At 48.8% G+C, this 16762-nt stretch overlaps 1 protein-coding gene across 2 annotated transcripts in view; it reads left to right on the top strand.

Moving 5' to 3' along the window:
- Nucleotides 1-6020, top strand: part of IFNAR1 (interferon alpha and beta receptor subunit 1) — a 13527-nt gene extending 7507 nt beyond the window's left edge. For both annotated transcript variants that reach the window (XM_017743347.1, XM_017743346.1), the window contains 4 exons: nucleotides 719-873; nucleotides 1692-1845; nucleotides 3278-3432; nucleotides 4530-6020. In XM_017743347.1, the coding sequence (XP_017598836.1) occupies nucleotides 719-873; nucleotides 1692-1845; nucleotides 3278-3432; nucleotides 4530-4757 (692 nt within the window). In that variant the 3' untranslated portion in view covers nucleotides 4758-6020. The remainder of the gene's footprint in view (nucleotides 1-718; nucleotides 874-1691; nucleotides 1846-3277; nucleotides 3433-4529) is intronic.
- Nucleotides 6021-16762: the final 10742 nt, after the last annotated feature.

Genomic DNA, 16762 nt, shown 5'->3' with positions numbered 1-16762 from the left:
CCCTGGCCCAGCCTGAGGCCGTTCCCTCTCCTCCTGTCCCTGTTCCCTGGGAGCGGACCCCGCCCCCCCCGGCTGCCCCCTCCTGTCAGGGACTTGTGCAGAGCCACAAGGTCCCCCCTGAGCCTCCTTTGCTCCAGCCTGAGCCCCTTTCCCAGCTCCCTCAGCTGCCCCTGGGGCTCCAGCCCCTGCTGACTCTGTCATGTGGACACACAACCCTGGAGAGCCCAGGAAAAACCACTTTTCAATGATAGTGACATTAGGTCAAAAATCTGTAACTGTCTCCAAAGGGAAATTATAACAATTTTTAGTTTTTATCTCTTAGTTTGTAGTTTTTAGCTTTGCCCTTTTTTGTTCTTTTGAGAAATATCACTTTACTAAAATGTTTTACTTCCTGCAATTATCCATCATAAGCATCAACAAATGTTGCTGTGTTATGTGGGGTCATATTCCACTTCCTGAGGTTGGAATCAATAGTTATTCCATATATCATCTCTCCTGTAAAAAAATCTTAATAATGAAATAATTCTTTTGTAAGGTAACAGTGAAAATAATTGAAATATTTCTCAGGACTTGATATTCTGAATAAAATAATGAAATTTGACTTTAAACTTGTGTTTCTTAAAATCTGTCATGGATTTCACTGACAGTATTTGATGCAATATTTTTAGTTGTATTTTTTCCGTTGGATTGTAAATTTTTTTTTGTTTGTTGTTTTCAGATGGAATTGGCCCTCCTGGTGTAAGGCTGGACCTCAGTGACACTTTGCTCCACATCCTTATTTCTCCTCCAGGAGGAGCTGAGAATGAAGTCATGAATGGCCATTATGACTTGTCCTACAGGATCCTGTACTGGAAGAACATCTCAAATGAGGAGGTATGAACTAATTAAATACAAAATTGATTCTGACTTAAATCCTGAGTTTCAGCTGTCCCTAAGACAGAGTCTCTCCTTAAGAGTCTGTCCTTTCCAAAAGAAGCACATTTGTGGTGTATCAGTCTCAACAAAAGTCCATTTATTGGGTTTTTTGAATGAAAGATTCTATCAAAAGCTGATCACTGTGACTTTTATCTCCCAGTGGTTGAGATTTTAATGTAACTCTTTTAGAAGTCTGATCAGTGTGATTTTTATCTGCCAGTGATAGGTTAAAACCTCTGTTTACGTGGATGTGGCTGTGTGCAGTGTGGTGGAAAAAGCTCATCAAACACTGAAGCCCTGCATGCTTTTAGCTCACATTTTAATGGATCTTTCCACGTTCTTTAAGTACTTCTTAGGGTAAAATGTTTCACAGTAATTGGTAGAAGGGGGGAAGAAGAGAAGGAAACAAACTGCAGCAGGAAGGGGTTTCCTGGAAACTTGGAATGGTGACATTTCAGAGTGGGGGAAGCACTTGGTTCTTGCCCAGGAAGTGTTTCCTGAATTTTGCTTAGGAGCTGAGGGGATGGTTTGTTTATTTAATTTAATCTGAGTGCCCAGGGAGGTGGTGGAGGCTCTGGAAGTGTTCCAGAGGCATCTGGATGGAGCCCTTGGGGTGGTGATGGTGGGACTGGATGAGCCCTGGTGTTTCTGGGCTTGCAGCAGTGTCTGACATTTCACAGAATTCCTTCTCCATCAGAGGCTGCCATTCTCACCTGTTTTGAGAGATTCCTGTGCTGTCCACGTGATCTCATCCCTCCTTTTTCCCCTTTTCCCAGGAGGAGGTGAAGCAGAAGGAGGTGAAGCAGACCATAGCCACAGTCCCTGGCCTCTCCCCCTCCACGCTGTACTGTGTCAAAGTCCAGGCCGTCTCAAAGCCTTACAACAAAAGCAGTGCCTACAGCCAGCAGGATTGCATCCAGACCCCTGCAGGTGGGCAGAGCCAGGCAATTAATTGTTCCCCCTCTGGAAGTGCAATTGTTGCCCCTTCACTGGAGATCTCACAGCTCAAAACTCCTGGCAGCACTGGGAGCACCTTGCTGGGCAGGGAGCTTCACTTCCCAGTCCTTTATCTTGGGAGGGAGCAGGGAATCACTAAACTCCACATTTTCAGGGATATTTTATCCTTGAAACTGTCTTAATCCTTCTGGAAATCTCCTGTGCTGAAGAAGGAGGAGATAAATCAGATTTGTTAGGGCTGAAAGCTCACCTTGGTGGAAGTGAGAGTGGATGCACTCAGAACAGAGGAACAAGGTCTGTGGTGAGGGTAATTGGTCACATAAGATTTATTAACACTAGGAAAACTTCTGACTCTCCAAACTGCCTTAAAGCTAAGAAAATGTAGTAACAGCAATGCCTGGCTCACATTTAGGATCCATTTATATTGTGGTCCTCAGTGCTGGGTCATATCAAGCCTAAAAACAACCAAATGCTACTTTTTACCTGAATAAGATAAATACTTTGTTTTACTAGGTTTACTCTTCCCCTTATCCTGCTATTTCAATGAATCTCTTTAAACCCCAAGCAGTGCCTTCAAGACAGACCATGTCCTGTCTTTCCCATGTTTTTATATCCCAATGTAAAAATCTTCCATTCTTTGATCATAAAATAAGACCTGATTATGTCCTTTGGGCTGCTTGGGAAGTGGCTGCTGGTGCCTGGTAATCTTAGCATCACCAACCTCCCTTCAGTTTGTTGAGATATTCATGGAACCATGGAATGGTTTGTGTGGGAAGGACCTTAAAGATCATTTAATTCCCACCCCTGCCATGGCAGGGACACCTCCCACTGTGCCAGGCTGCTCCAAGCCCCAATGTCCAGCCTGGCCTTGGGCACTGCCAGGGATCCAGGGGCAGCCCCAGCTGCTCTGGGCACCCTGTGCCAGGGCCTGCCCACCCTCCCAGGGAACAATTCCTGCCCAATCTCCCATCCAGCCCTGCCCTCTGGCACTGGGAAGCCATTCCCTGGCTCCTGGCCCTCCATGCCTTGGCCCCAGTCCCTCTGCAGCTCTCCTGGAGCCCCTTTAGGCCCTGCAAGGGGCTCTGAGCTCTCCCTGGAGCCTTCTCTTGTCCAGCTGAACACCCCCAGCTGGTGGTGCTGGGGTGATGGTGGGACTGGATCATCTTGGAGGTCTCTTCCCACCTTGTTGGTTCTGTGTTCTTGTATTGGAAAGAATTTTGTGGCTTCTTTAAGCAAAATTATCTCAGATGATGCTGATCTCAACATCACTTTCCCCTGGTGCCCGTGGGTGGGTGATGTGGAAATGCTGAATCATTTGATAAATTCTGCAGCACGTTTGGAGCTGTGCTTTAATTTCTGCTGGTTCTGAATACCTCAACTGAATGGTTTTTATTCCCAATTTTAGGTACATCTTTACCTCTGATCATTTTTGGAATTTTCATGGGTGCCCTGCTGGTTGTCCTGCTGGTGGCCACCCCTCTTGTTTTTGTGCTCTACCAAGCCTACAGCAAAATCAAATACGTGTTCTTCCCCTCCTGCCAGCCCCCCCCGAACATCGAGGTGAGCTCGGACTTCCCACTCATTAAACAGCTTCTTTTTAGGAAAATTAACTTTAAATATCATGGGAAAATGTTTACCTGTCATCCTGTGGTCTTGTGGGTCAGCCAGAGGTCATTGTAGAGGTTCTGACAGTGGTCTCCAGACCTTTGTCCAGTTTCCAGCTTGGCACAGGTGGTGCTTAGGAGGTTCTAGAATGAACAGGGCAACACTCAGGTGTGTCTTGAAATCTCTAAACCTGGAAGTTCCTTTAGTCCTTGTGTGGCCTCTTCAAGCTCTAATCCATGAAATGTTGCAATTCCGTGGTGACTGGCAGCTGTGAGAGCAGGAAAAGGGTTGAGATAAAATGGAGTCACCCTTTAGTGTTGGATTCTGTGGGTGCAGGTGGGAGCTGGGATCTGCTGCCAGGGAACAGGGACAGGAGGAGAGGGAACGGCCTCAGGCTGGGCCAGTTTTGCCAAAATTTCTTGCCTCTGCTTAGGAATTTCCCCATGGAAAGGGAGCTCAGGCCTTGGGAAGAGCTGCCCAGGGAGGTTTGGAGTGCCCATCCCTGGAGGTGTCCCAGGAAGGGCTGGAGGTGGCACTCAGTGCTCTGGGCTGGGGACAAGGTGGGCATGGGGCACAGCTGGGCCTGGCTGGGCTGGGAGGGCTTTTCCAGCCTCAGGGATCCTGTGAACTAAACTTTATCCTACAGGATCCCTAATTTTGAGTTGGTGAATTTAGGGAAAAAAGTGGTGTGTTAGGGGTAGAAAACCACACGAGGGTGCTCAGCATGGGCGTGGAATCCCAGACTGGTCTGGGTTGGAGGGACCTCAGAGCCCATCCAGTGCCACCCCTGCCATGGGCAGGGACACCTCCCACTGTCCCAGGCTGCTCCAAGCCCCAATGTCCAGCCTGGCCTTGGGCACTGCCAGGGATCCAGGGGCAGCCCCAGCTGCTCTGGGCACCCTGTGCCAGGGCCTGCCCACCCTCCCAGGGAAGAATCTGATAAATCAGATCTGTGTGACTGTGGTGTTAAGCAGAATTAATATTTAATTACTTAAATCAGTATATCATTATTATTTATGAATGTTCACCTCCCCTTCTGCTTCTCTCCTCAGGGGTTTGGAGCACAACTTTTCAGCAGCCCTTACCTGTCCACTGCAGAGGAAGCAGTGGAAAGTTGCTGTGTGATTGAATCCATGATCACAGAAGAGGGAAATCAAATAGATTTTACAGACTACAACCATTCCAAACAGAGCAGTCGAGACTCAGGGAATTATTCCAACGATGACAACACTTCCGGGAGCAAAGGATCCAAAGAAACACTGGAAAAGGAAATGGTGTAACTTTGGGAAGACAAAACACATCTGTGGGACTGGCAACTTCACACACACTTCAATCCTCTTTACAATGCCAGCCCCAGCCCGAGGGGGACACTGTGACCTTTGGGATCCTGCGGGGGACACTGTGACCTTTGGGATCCCCAGTGGGGCACTGTGGCCTTTGGGATCCCCAGTGGGGCACTGTGACTTTTGGGATCCTGAGGGGGACACTGTGGCCTTTGGGATCCCGAGGGGGACACTGTGACTTTTGGGATCCTGAGGGGGGCACTGTGGCCTTTGGGATCGCTGTGTTTGGGTTTCCAGAGCTGCCCTGGAAGCCGGGGGGAGCTCCTGACCCTGGGGTGGGAATGGCCCCGGTGTCCCCACCCCAGCCAGGGCCGCCCTTGTGCAGCAGGAGCAGCTTTGGGCACTTCCTGTACTTGAAGCCGATGAGCTGAGCAAACCCCTCCTGTTCCAGCAGAGCTGCTTCCTTCTGAGCTTTGTGTGGAGTTACTCCCACAGTGTTTACACAGCCAGAGAAATCCATGCTGGACACAATCCTGTGGAGTTGTCACACTTCCAGCCCCTGGGCAGTGCTTGGCTCAGCAGGCCCAGAGCTAAAGGTGCCAAGGGAGCAAGAGGAGCAGCAGTGAGGAGGCTCGGATTCCTCACGGGATTCCTGGTGCCATTCCTCATGGATGTGGCTGGGGATGCTCCCAGTGCTTGTTCTGTATCTCACTCCCCATCCCTGGAATGTCCAAGGCCAGGCTGGACATTGGGGCTTGGAGCCACCTGGGACAAGAGTGGAAGGTGTCCTGTCCCTGGCAAGGGTGGAATGGGATGAGCTTTAAGATCTCTCCAAACTCTTTCTGGAATTAGCAGGACCCACGTGGAATTCAGGAAATGCCTTTAGCAGAGGGATGAGCTTGGCACTCAAAGCTTTCCCAGCTTAGTCCTGTCTTGCCAACAGACTTTTCTTTGGACAAATGATCAGGATGTGCTGCAGCAACATTTCAGTTTCCATATTCCTTATTTCCCATACTGACTCCGCTGTCTTCCAGAGTCATTTTTTTAAGCTACCTTATTTTTTTATGAAGAAACTGCTTTGGAATCAGCTGTGTTTGAGCATCCCATGGGCTCTTGTTGTTTGTTCTAACAAGGAACTCTTGATGTTGATATATCCTTTTTTTTTTATAATTTTGAAGAAGTTACCTAATTTTATAAATTTACTGTGTTTATTTATGTTCATTGAAGAACATAATAAATTTTGCACATTTGCTTCTTTTCCCTTCTTGGTTCTGTGTGTTTTTGGGGTAGTGGCATGGAAGCTGCCCTGTGGATGTTTGGGAAGTTTCCAGGAGTTGTCCTTCCTGAAAAACCCAATGTGAGGGATATCATGGAATATCACATATAAATTATATCGCCTGCAAATTGAATGAAGGCTGTCTTGGGAGGGGGGGCATGATTTGGACAAAAGTTAATTCATGGGAAGGATTTCTCTGCCAGCTTTGAATCAAAGCACCCAGTGAATGTTCCTGAAAGAAGCAGGATAATTCACAGGCAATCCACATTTTCCTCTGGAAATGCAGAACCACATAGATGCTAATGAATGGATATTTCTTGTTGTTATTATTATTGTATTTTTTGCTCTAAGTGGGCTTGTAGAAAATCTTGTATCAGCTCTTCCCAGTGCGGCCAGAAGGAGCAAAACCAGAACTGTGAGATGGAAAAGCTCCTTGATTCAATGGGTATTTAAATATCTAATATGAATATTTTAATAATAATATTTAATGAATATTTTAATAACTCCTATTTAAACCGGAAAATTAAGGTCCTCAATACCCAAGTCAGCGTCACTCTGATTTTTCAGATGTATCCAGAAATACTGGAAAAAGGATTTGACCGAGATTTCCCAGTTCACAGAACTGTTTATCACGGAATATAAAGGAACTTTGTTGAAATGGGTTTGTTCAGTTCCAAGGTCTTTCTGAGGAATGTGGCCCTGGAGATGATTTCCTTTTCCTTGTTCAAAATATTCCCGACAAGATGAGCTCGGAGCTCTTTCCCAGCCTAAATGATGCCGCAGCTCTGGGCTCTCTTTGCTGTTTTCGTGCCGTTAATGTCGGAATCCTTCCAAATGCCCTGCCCGAAGTTGGGTTTCTCCCTGCGGGCGGTTCAAAGAGCAGGGACATTCCTCAGACTGGGCATTTCTGAAGCCAGAACCGCTTCATCCATGCTGGTGTTGTGGGGTGAACTCAGTGTCAGCTTCCAGGCGAGGGAGGGCAGGAGTTTGGTGTGGGGGGATCGGGGGCTCAGAGGGCTCCAAGGTCTGCGGGTGATTCCCGTGTGTCAGAGACTGAAATATTATATTTTATGACTTAAACATTTTCTTAAAAGACTTTTAAAACTGTACTACAAAAGCTGCAGAAGACTCCCACACCCTGAACGGGGCCCTGAGGCCTGACACTGCTCGCTGATGAAGATAAGATAAAGTAACAACTCAGGGCTGGGGATATTCCAGGAGCTCAGGCTTAACACCTCCAAGATGAGGAGCACGGCCCCAGGCTCGCACCAAGGGGTGGAGGGAGGAGAGGCTTTGGGTACCTTGGAAAAGCCGGTGGTCACAGACGCAGTGACCGCCCATCCTCCACTGTGCAGAGCCCAGCTGCGGGGTCCTCACCGGGGGGAGGAAGCTCATCCACAGCAGAAGGGGTGACATGGCCCAGCACAGGGGCCCCCAGACCCTGCAGCAGAGCACCAGAGATGATGCCACAGACCCTCAGTGTTGCAAGGGACAGTGTCAAGCCGGCCCCTGCAAGAGAGGCACGGGGGCGTTCCCGCCTGGCCCAAAGGGTGCACTAACCCACGGAATTCTGCCCCCTTCGGCTGTGGCAGCATGTGGCGGCGTGGCCACGGCGCCCACGGGGGACCCTCACCACCGGCAGACCGGATGGAGGGGAGCAACGAGACGTCGGTGGCACCCTCAGATGGGTGATGGGCTTCCATCCAACCCCTCTCCCTGTTCCCCCACGCACCCTTCTGTTTTCTATTTCTTTCTCCTCTTCTCTTCTCTTTGCCTCTTTACTATTAAATAAAATACATCCATTTTTTTGGCAACAACATCTAGCCTCGTTTGGTTTTAATCTCGTTTCTGGGGCTATTTTGAACCTTCCAGGTGCTGTCCGGTTTATGCTCAGAGCCTGAGCTTGCTTCGCTTTCCCGGCTCTGAACCGGAGCGGAGCCCGCGGCTGGGACGTTCCCCGGCTTCTGCCTTTGGAGCGGGCTCTGGGAAGGCGCTCGGCCCTGTCAGGGCTTTACTTGGTTACTCCTTTGTGCTTCATCAGCCTCATTTGCCAGGAGGATTTCTTTAGAATTGCTTGGGCTTCATTTATTACTAGGTTTTGTTTGTTTCTAATTTATTGGGTTTTATTTATTATTAGGTTTTATGTATTTGTAATTGATTAGGCTTTATTTATCATTAGGATTGATTTATTTAGAATGGGTTTGGTTTTATTTCTTTATTATTTGAGGGGTTATTTATTTCTCTGTAATTTATTATTTATTTGTAATTTATTTATTTATTTGTATTTATTATTTATTTATTATTTATTAAATGTATGTAATTTCTTTATTTATTAGGTTTTACTTGTTTATTTTTTTAGAATTGATTAGGGCTTGTTTACTTATTTTTAGGAGTGATTTTATTTATAATTTATTAGGTTTTATTTATTATGTTTTATTTATTTTGAATTGATTAGGTTTTATTTACTATTAGGTTTTATTTATTTATTTAGAATCGATTAGAGTTTATTTATTTCTTTACTAGGTTTTATTTGTTTAAAATTGATTAGGTTTTATTTATTATTAGGTTTTATTTATTTAGAATTGATTAGGGTCTATTTATTTCTTTATTAGGTTTTATTTGTTTATAATTGGTTAGGTTTTATTTATTTATTATTAGGTTTTATTTCTTTATTTAGAATCGATTAGGGTTTATTTGTTTCTTTACTAGGTTTTATTTGTTTATAATTGGTTAGGTTTTATTTATTTATTATTAGGTTTTATTTCTTTATTTAGAATTGATTAGGGTTTATTTATTTCTTTATTAGGTTTTATTTGTTTATAATTGGTTAGGTTTTATTTATTATTAGGTTTTATTTGTTTGTCTATAATTGATTAGGTTTTGTTTTATATATTATTTGTATTTATTTAGAATTGATTCGGTTTTATTTCTTTGCTGTTAGTTTTTGTTATTATTTCAGAGCCATATCCTTGACCCAGGTGAGAAACAGAGATTGAGTGGTAGCAGGGAATTCCTGGGTGGTGAATCCATGTGGGATTTGGGTGCTTCTGTGGGGAGGCTTTGCAGAAGGGGAATGGAGCAGGGTCTGTCCGTGCATTTGTGAGGGTTTGTGCTGCTGGGGCTGTGGGTGCCCGAGGATGGGATTCCTCCTGGCTCTGCTGGGAGCTCGGTGTCCTGTGGAAGGGGAGGCACAGGAGCTGGGCTGGGTGCTCTGCCCTGGCCCCTCTCACACCTCTGCATCTCTGCTGCTGCCAGTTCCCCCAGGATGAGATCAGGAGCCCCTGGGGACGGATAATTCCATGTGAATGGGGAATGTAGGGAACTCTGGGGCACATTCACCTTCCCTTCCATGGTCCCCCTCACTCAGCCCTGCGGGGCCACAGCTGGAGCTCCACGTCCAGAGCAGGAGCCTTGGACAGCCCGGAACCACCAGGGAATGGCACAGGGAGGGTGAAAGGAGGGGAACGTCTCCTGTGGGGATGGGCTGGGAGAGCTGGGACTGCAGGAAGGCTCCAGGGTCTCATCCATGCCCAGGGACACTGCAGGGAGGGGCAAAGGGACAGGGCCAGGCTCCGTCCAGTGTGCCCAGTGCCAGGGCTGGGGGCACAAACGGGGCACGGGAGCTTCCCTGGAACATCTGGGAACACTTCTTCCCTGTGAGTGAAACTTTCTCCCCCCTGTTCCTCCTGCCCTTATCCTCCTCCTCCTTCTTCCCCTGCTTATCACCTCTTTCCTCCCCCCCCAGTTTCTTTCTCTCTCCCCCACACCCTCCCTGTCTCTCCCAGCCCCCCGCCTGCCCTCTCCCCAGCGCCCCCCACCCTCTCTCCCTGCTCCCCTGTGCATCCCCGACCCCCCCCCCTGCCATGGCAGGGGTGGGGCTGGATGGGCTTCGAGGTCCCTCCAACCCAAACCATCCCATGGCTCTCTGAAGCCTGGAAAGTTCCTGACAGATGGGTTTAACCCATCTGGCCACAATACACCAGAATAAAATGAAAATTCTCTAATATTGCAATTCCATTCCCTAAATTCCCACCTTCCCCCAAATTTCCCTCTCTGCAGCACCCAAGGAAGAAGGGCAGGGATGTGCTTTAGGAATCCCAGAGCATCCAAAGTGCCACTTTTGGGCAAAGAGAATTATTTGCCATTGCTGCCTGTGCCAGATAATCTGAATTCCCCTAAGACTTGCTGCAGTGATTGCTCATGGACTATTTTAAATACATTTCTAGGAATTGAAGCAAAATTACCTGCAGTTTTTATGGCAGGACTTACCTGAGAGGAGTGGTGGCCTTAGGAAATTCTAGTTTTCATCACAGGTGATAATTCCTGTCTTGTTTTCCCATCACAAAAACCACTCAACCCTTAAAGCTGTCATTGTACTATAATTAACATTCCCCTAAAACCCCACGTGACATTGTGGGCAGCCAGGGAAACTTAGTTAATTTGGCTTCTTGGAAATGTTTTGGCAAACTTGAAAAATTTGTGGTTTGATTTTACAGCAGAATCCAACAGATCTGGAAATCACTGGACAGCAGCTGCTTGTTCTGTTTTTCTTTTTTCCTTTGCACAGGAAACAACTGAAACACCAGGAAATCCTGATTTAATAGAGAGAGGTACAGCCTGTGGGTGTTTATTCAGTGATGTTGAACCATCCCAGCACCACAGTAAGTGCAAAATTCCTGTGATTTGCAATTAGACCTCATTAAGAGCAACTCATGGCGTGGTTCATGTGGCAGAGAACCAAAGAAACGTGGGCTGGAGCATGATTTTCTCACGGAGACACTTGAAAAACCCTGTATTTTAAAATTAGTTCTATTATTATTATTTTTAGTTTCCTCTTTCCTGCAGTTTCTGGGAGAGATCCCAGACATCCCATCATCAGTACCAAATCCAGCCCTGTTGCCTTGGTGATGCCTTTTCCCTGAGGCAGCAAAAGCAAAGCATTTTCTCAACACAACGGTGGCAGTGGCAGCTCTGCTTGGCTTTCAGGAGCTTTATTTCCCTTTCCTTCAGTGAAGGATTTCTTTCCATCCAGGCTTTTTTTGGGAAAGGTAGAGGGGGTTCCTGGCACACCTGTGTTGGTACCTGAGCTCCATCTGCTGACCGGGTAAGAGCATATAAAAAACCAGAGCCATGAAAAGTGTCTGCAAAAGTGATTCCACTGCATCCCTGCAGCTGAAACACAGCCAGGAAATCCCATACGTGGAAAGCTGAACAGTCTGGAACTCGTGGGCAGGGTGGGGTCGTTCCCAGTGGGAAGGAGGATACATTTACCGTGGCCTTTAGCTTGTGTTGGCACTAAGGCTGTAAAAGTACAAATGGATCCCGTGGCAGCCGCCCCTCTCACAGCCCAGGTTGCCAGCCCCAGCTGGGGCTGGCACATCCCTGCAGCTCTGGGGTGGCTGCTCTCAACTGGAAAAGCTCTTCCTTCCCCTGCCTGCCTCCCTCCCTAGTCTGGACTTGTTTATAAAAGCAGCACTGTTCGCCTCCTCTCACTTCTGCCGAGCTCCTTCACTGAGTCACAGGCAAATTCTTTTCACTCCTTCCCAGCAAAATGCCCTTTTTTGGGGTTGGGGTTTTTTGCAAGGCCCTTGGTGGCCTCCTAGAAGCTTCTTCACTTTTCTGCTGTGGCCACTTTTCCTCATCCCTCACTTTCTCACAGGGGAGGCTCAGGTTGGAGATTGGAAACAATTTTTCCCTGCCAGAGTGGTGAGGCCTTGGGATGAGCTGCCCAGGGAGCGCTGGAGTCACTGTCTCTGGGAGTGCTCAGGAGGAGTCTGGATGTGGCCCTTGGGGACAGGCTTTGGGGTGCTGCTGGTGCTGCTGGGGTGGCACTGGCAGTGTGAATTTTCTGTTGCCAGCACCAGTGTTCAATCAGAGAAGGTGCCTTCGGGTGTTCCTTAAATTAATCTGTTTTCATCTCCTACACATCCCCCTGAAAACTCCCCCACCAAAAACTGCATCCATGAGGGATCCTCACCCAGAGGAGGCCCCGGAGCTGCTCCAGGGCTGGAGCCCCTCTGGAGCCAGGCTGGGAGAGCTGGGAGTGCTCACCTGGGGAAGAGAAGGCTCCAGGGAGAGCTCAGAGCCCCTTGCAGGGCCTAAAGGGGCGAAAAAAGGAGGGAGAGAGACTTTATATGGGCAGAAAGTGACAGGACCAGGGACAGTGGTCTTGAACTGCAGGAGCACAGGGTTAGATGGGATTTTGGGCAGGAATTGTTCCCTGGCAGGGTGGGCAGGCCCTGGCACAGGGTGCCCAGAGCAGCTGGGGCTGCCCCTGGATCCCTGGCAGTGCCCAAGGCCAGGCTGGACATTGGGGCTGGGAGCAGCCTGGGACAGTGGGAGGTGTCCCTGCCATGGCAGGGGTGGCACTGGGATTTAAGGCCCCCCCCCAGCCCAAACCTTCTGGAATTCTGTGGTTCTACCTAAATGTCACTGCTTGACGAACTGATTTTTTTTGGCCACTTTGATCTTTTTGTTACAACTATTTACCACACTCAGTATCATGCCCAGACACCCAAAATTAAGGATTAATTCCAGACATCAAGACAAGCCTTTTCGTAGAAAAGCTGATCAGGCAGACAAGTTCATTCCTGGCAGATACGGGGTGTTTATCTCTCCACATAAGTAGATCTCTGTTTACTCTGCTCATAGAAACTGCTCTGATCAGGCACTGCCTGACTGCACTTCCTCTGTCTCCAGCAGACTCGATTTCATCACAGATTTACTGTAAATGAATCACTAAACCAAATTTTTTTTTTACTTTAAGCCTCATGGTGTAGTGCCATGCACACACACAACGGGACCAAAGGCTCTGGAAAGCCTGGCCCAGCTCTGAATTCACCAGCAAACCCTAAATCCTGCACTAGGTCAGAACACAGAACATGCAAACCCACGGAGGGAGGGGTTGCTTTTTTCCTTCCTGATCTCTTTGTGACCTCTCCTTTTGGCAGGCACAAACTCTGTCACCTGAGCCTCATGAAACCATGGAATCCCAGACTGGTTGGGTTGGGAGAGAGCTTAAAGCCCATCCAGTGCCACCCCTGCCATGGCAGGGACACCTCCCACTGTGCCAGGCTGCTCCAAGCCCCAATGTCCAGCCTGGCCTTGGGCACTGCCAGGGATCCAGGGGCAGCCCCAGCTGCTCTGGGCACCCTGTGCCAGGGCCTGCCCACCCTCCCAGGGAACAATTCCTGCCCAATCTCCCATCCAGCCCTGCCCTCTGGCACTGGGAAGCCATCCCCTGGCTCCTGGCCCTGAGTCCCATTTGCTGCTGTGCTGGGAGTGGGGAGAAGAACCTGCAGAGAATCCAGAGGGGCCCAGGCCCTGCTGGGGCACCTCTGTATTAGCTGCTAGAAAAACACAACTATTTCCCATTTTTTTGCTGGATATCAATGCTGACTGACACTCCTGTGTCTGCAAACTCTTCCCTGTGCTGCCACGTGGAAATGCCAAGTGTGGCAGCTCCAGCTTCCCAGTTAAAACTCAAACTTCTTCCCTGGGGTGACATAACTTCCTTAACCCTCTGTACCTGTACCTTTAGCTGTGACACCTTCCAGGGCCTAAAGGGGCTCCAGGAGAGCTGCAGAGGAACGAGGCATGGGGGGACAGGACACAGGGAATGGCTTCCCACTGCCAGAGGGCAAGGTAGGACAGGAAATTGGGACCAAAATGTCTTTCTGAATTGGAGATGCCTCTTTACACATCTAAATAATTTTCCATCTACCTCCAAGAGGCCCCAGATGGCCCATGAGGGTCCAGATCATCCCAGCGCATCAGCAGAGCCACCACAGCAACGTTTGCAGCGGGAGGGTTTGCAGCTGACCAGGCCAATATGGGTTTTCTGGGAGAATTTTTTTCCTTTTCGTGTCAGGCCCACATCAAACAACTCAATTCTGTTTCTCTTCCAGGAAGAAGATGGAAAATCCAAGCAGCAAACACCAGGAGTGGCAAGGAATGAGGTAAGAGTTTGAAGAGCTCTTGGTACAGTGAGTCTGGAATTTGTTCAAGGATTTCTGAAGTGCGATGTGAACAGAACAGGGGATCCTTCCTGCTCTTCTTCATTGTTTCAGTTTCCTGACTGAGCTGCCTGTGGTTTTTTACATGAAAAGAGGGACAATTGAGGAACACAAGGCAGGGGGCTGATTTCTCTCCCAGACCGCTGTGGTCCTAGAATTGTTCACATCCCGATCACAGCCTGGTGTGGAACTGGCCCTGGGTCTGGCAATGGATTCATTTCCCCTCTGTGTTATTTTTGGACACCTTCCTTATCTTTTTGTAGATTCCATTTTTTTTCCCCCAAGATTCTGTGCCAGAAATTTGGCTGCAGGAAAATCATGGGATCATTTGTCCCTCACTGTCTGATTTGACATCGACTTTGCTTCCTTCTCCCTAAGCTCAAAGATGAGAAAGCCAATACACAGAACTATCCCTGACCTCCTGTAGGTTCTGCAGATTTCCTGGGTTATTGATATTATTTTCTTTTTGTTTGGATATTGCATTAGCTTCAGCTCTCTCTTCCCTCTGTCCTCATTAAATCACTTTACCCTCCATTCTCCCCACTCTTCTTAAGCTCCCACTTTCAAGAAATCATCCCTCATCCACTGATGGTGAAAACCACATCTTCCATTAACTTTTTCTCACTGTGACCTCCCTCTTACCAGACAGGACTCCAGGAGAATAATTTCTTGGGCTTTGACTTATTAGGAAGCTCCAGATAAGACAGAGCTGGGGCCAAAGCTCTGTCTGGGGCAAAACCAAAACCCTGCCCAAGTTTCCCCTCTGGTCTGGCAAAGGGCAAACAGACATGATGAGTTCTGCGATTTCGGTAACAAAGCATGTCCTTTAGCAGAAGGGAGGAGGGAAGCCCCACTGCTTAAGTCATAAATCGAGTTTTTTTAATTTTAAGTTCCTCTACGTTTCCTTTGTCAATCAAAATTTCATTAATTAAGGTGCCCCTCAAATTAAAGTGCCCTCTGACCGCTCTGGTTTAATGTTCCTACTCAGCAAAGGCAGTGGTGTCACAGCCTGCCTTGGCCGCCTGTCCCTGACCGCTGGAATTCCTCGCCTGCCCTCAGACGGGTGATTAAAGGATCTCTGTCAGCACAGGCCCGGCTCCAGGGAAATCCCGCAGGTTTCAGCAGAGCCTTGGGAGAGGTGTCACCCTTCCCAGCAGGGTTCGAGGTCTGGCAGGTTGGGTGCAGACAGGCTCAGGCTACAACTGCCTGACTCATCCCCCTCCACCCCATTTAATGCTGACAATCAATCAACCAACGAACCCGCCGGCTTGTCAGTGTTTCCTGCTTCTCCCCTTTATTTATTTATTTATTTATTTATTTATGCCCTTGCTGGCGTTCATCCTTCGTGTCAGCGTTAAACGCTGTGCCCGAGGTTCTCACCTGCCTCGTTGCTGCCCCGCCCTGCAAAGGCAGGAGCTGAGTCCTGGGAGCCCGGGCCAGGAGAGAGGCAGAGATCTCTGCCTCGATCGAGGAAGAGCTGAACTGCAGCGAAATCCAGTGATTCATTCATTCGGGAATCAGCACTGCCCAGCCCTTACCGACTGACCTTGGGCTCTTGCTGTACCTGCTGCTTTTCTTTGGTCAGAAATCCCATGGTAGCCGTGCTGGCTCTGCTCAGGGACCCCTCAGGCGGCCAAGCATCATCTGAATTCATTAAAGATGTTTTAAGTACTGTAACCTTGCTCGGTTTGCTCTGTTGGCAGTCCTGCCAGCCACAGACCTGCTGACATCATCATCTCATCCTCATCATTGCACCAGATTTCCTTTCTGACGTGTTTAAGAGACAGTATTTCAACTGTGTTTGGGAGTCACACAAAATACCCCTCTGCTTTATCCACTTTTAACCAAAGCAGTGTCGAGGCTCTTATACCACCAGATCCCTGCCAGTGAATGATTTAGACACAATCACATCGTTATATCGCTTTCCAGTCTTTGGAAGGACTCAGCCCTGGTCACATTGGCGTCAGGTGCAGGTGTGGGTTACTGTCACCATGGGCTGCAGGTGTGGGTTACTGTCACTACAGGCTGCAGGTTTGGGTTACTGTCACTACACGCTGCAGGTTTGGGTTACTGTCACTACAGGCTGCAGGTGTGGGTTACTGTCACTACAGGCTGCAGGTTTGGGTTACTGTCACCATGGGCTGCAGGTGTGGGTTACTGTCACTACAGGCTGCAGGTGAGGGTTACTGTCACCATGGGCTGCTGCCTTGGGTTACTGAGGTTTGGGTTACTGTCGCCATGGGCTGCAGGTGAGGGTTACTGTCACTACAGGCTGCAGGTTTGGGTTACTGTCACCATGGGCTGCAGGTGTGGGTTACTGTCACTACACGCTGCAGGTGAGGGTTACTGTCACCATGGGCTGCTGCCGCGCCTGGTGCAGCTGGAGAAACGCAGGAGCTCCAACCACTTCATGGCGAGATGTCCTCACATCAACCACAGGGACAGGGACAAGGACAGGAATAGGGATAAGGGCTGGGGCGGGGACTGGGCTGGGAAGCGGGGACAGAAAGGGAGAGAGGCAGGAGCAGGAGCCGGGGCTGGAGAAGAGGAAGGGGCCGGGACAGGTACCCGGACAGGACAGGGGAAGGACCAGGGGCGGGAGAGGGAGCAGAAGCGGCCGAGGCCGGGACAGCGACAAGGACAGAGGCAGGAGAAAGGGCAGGACAGGGCTCAGGACACCCCGCGGCACCGCGGCACACGCCATCCCGACG

The sequence above is a fragment of the Corvus brachyrhynchos genome, unplaced genomic scaffold (assembly GCF_000691975.1).
Source record: "Corvus brachyrhynchos isolate BGI_N302 unplaced genomic scaffold, ASM69197v1 scaffold149, whole genome shotgun sequence".
NCBI lineage: Eukaryota > Metazoa > Chordata > Aves > Passeriformes > Corvidae > Corvus > Corvus brachyrhynchos.
Note: the sequence above shows the minus strand (reverse complement) of the source record. Positions and strands in the feature narration are given on the sequence as shown.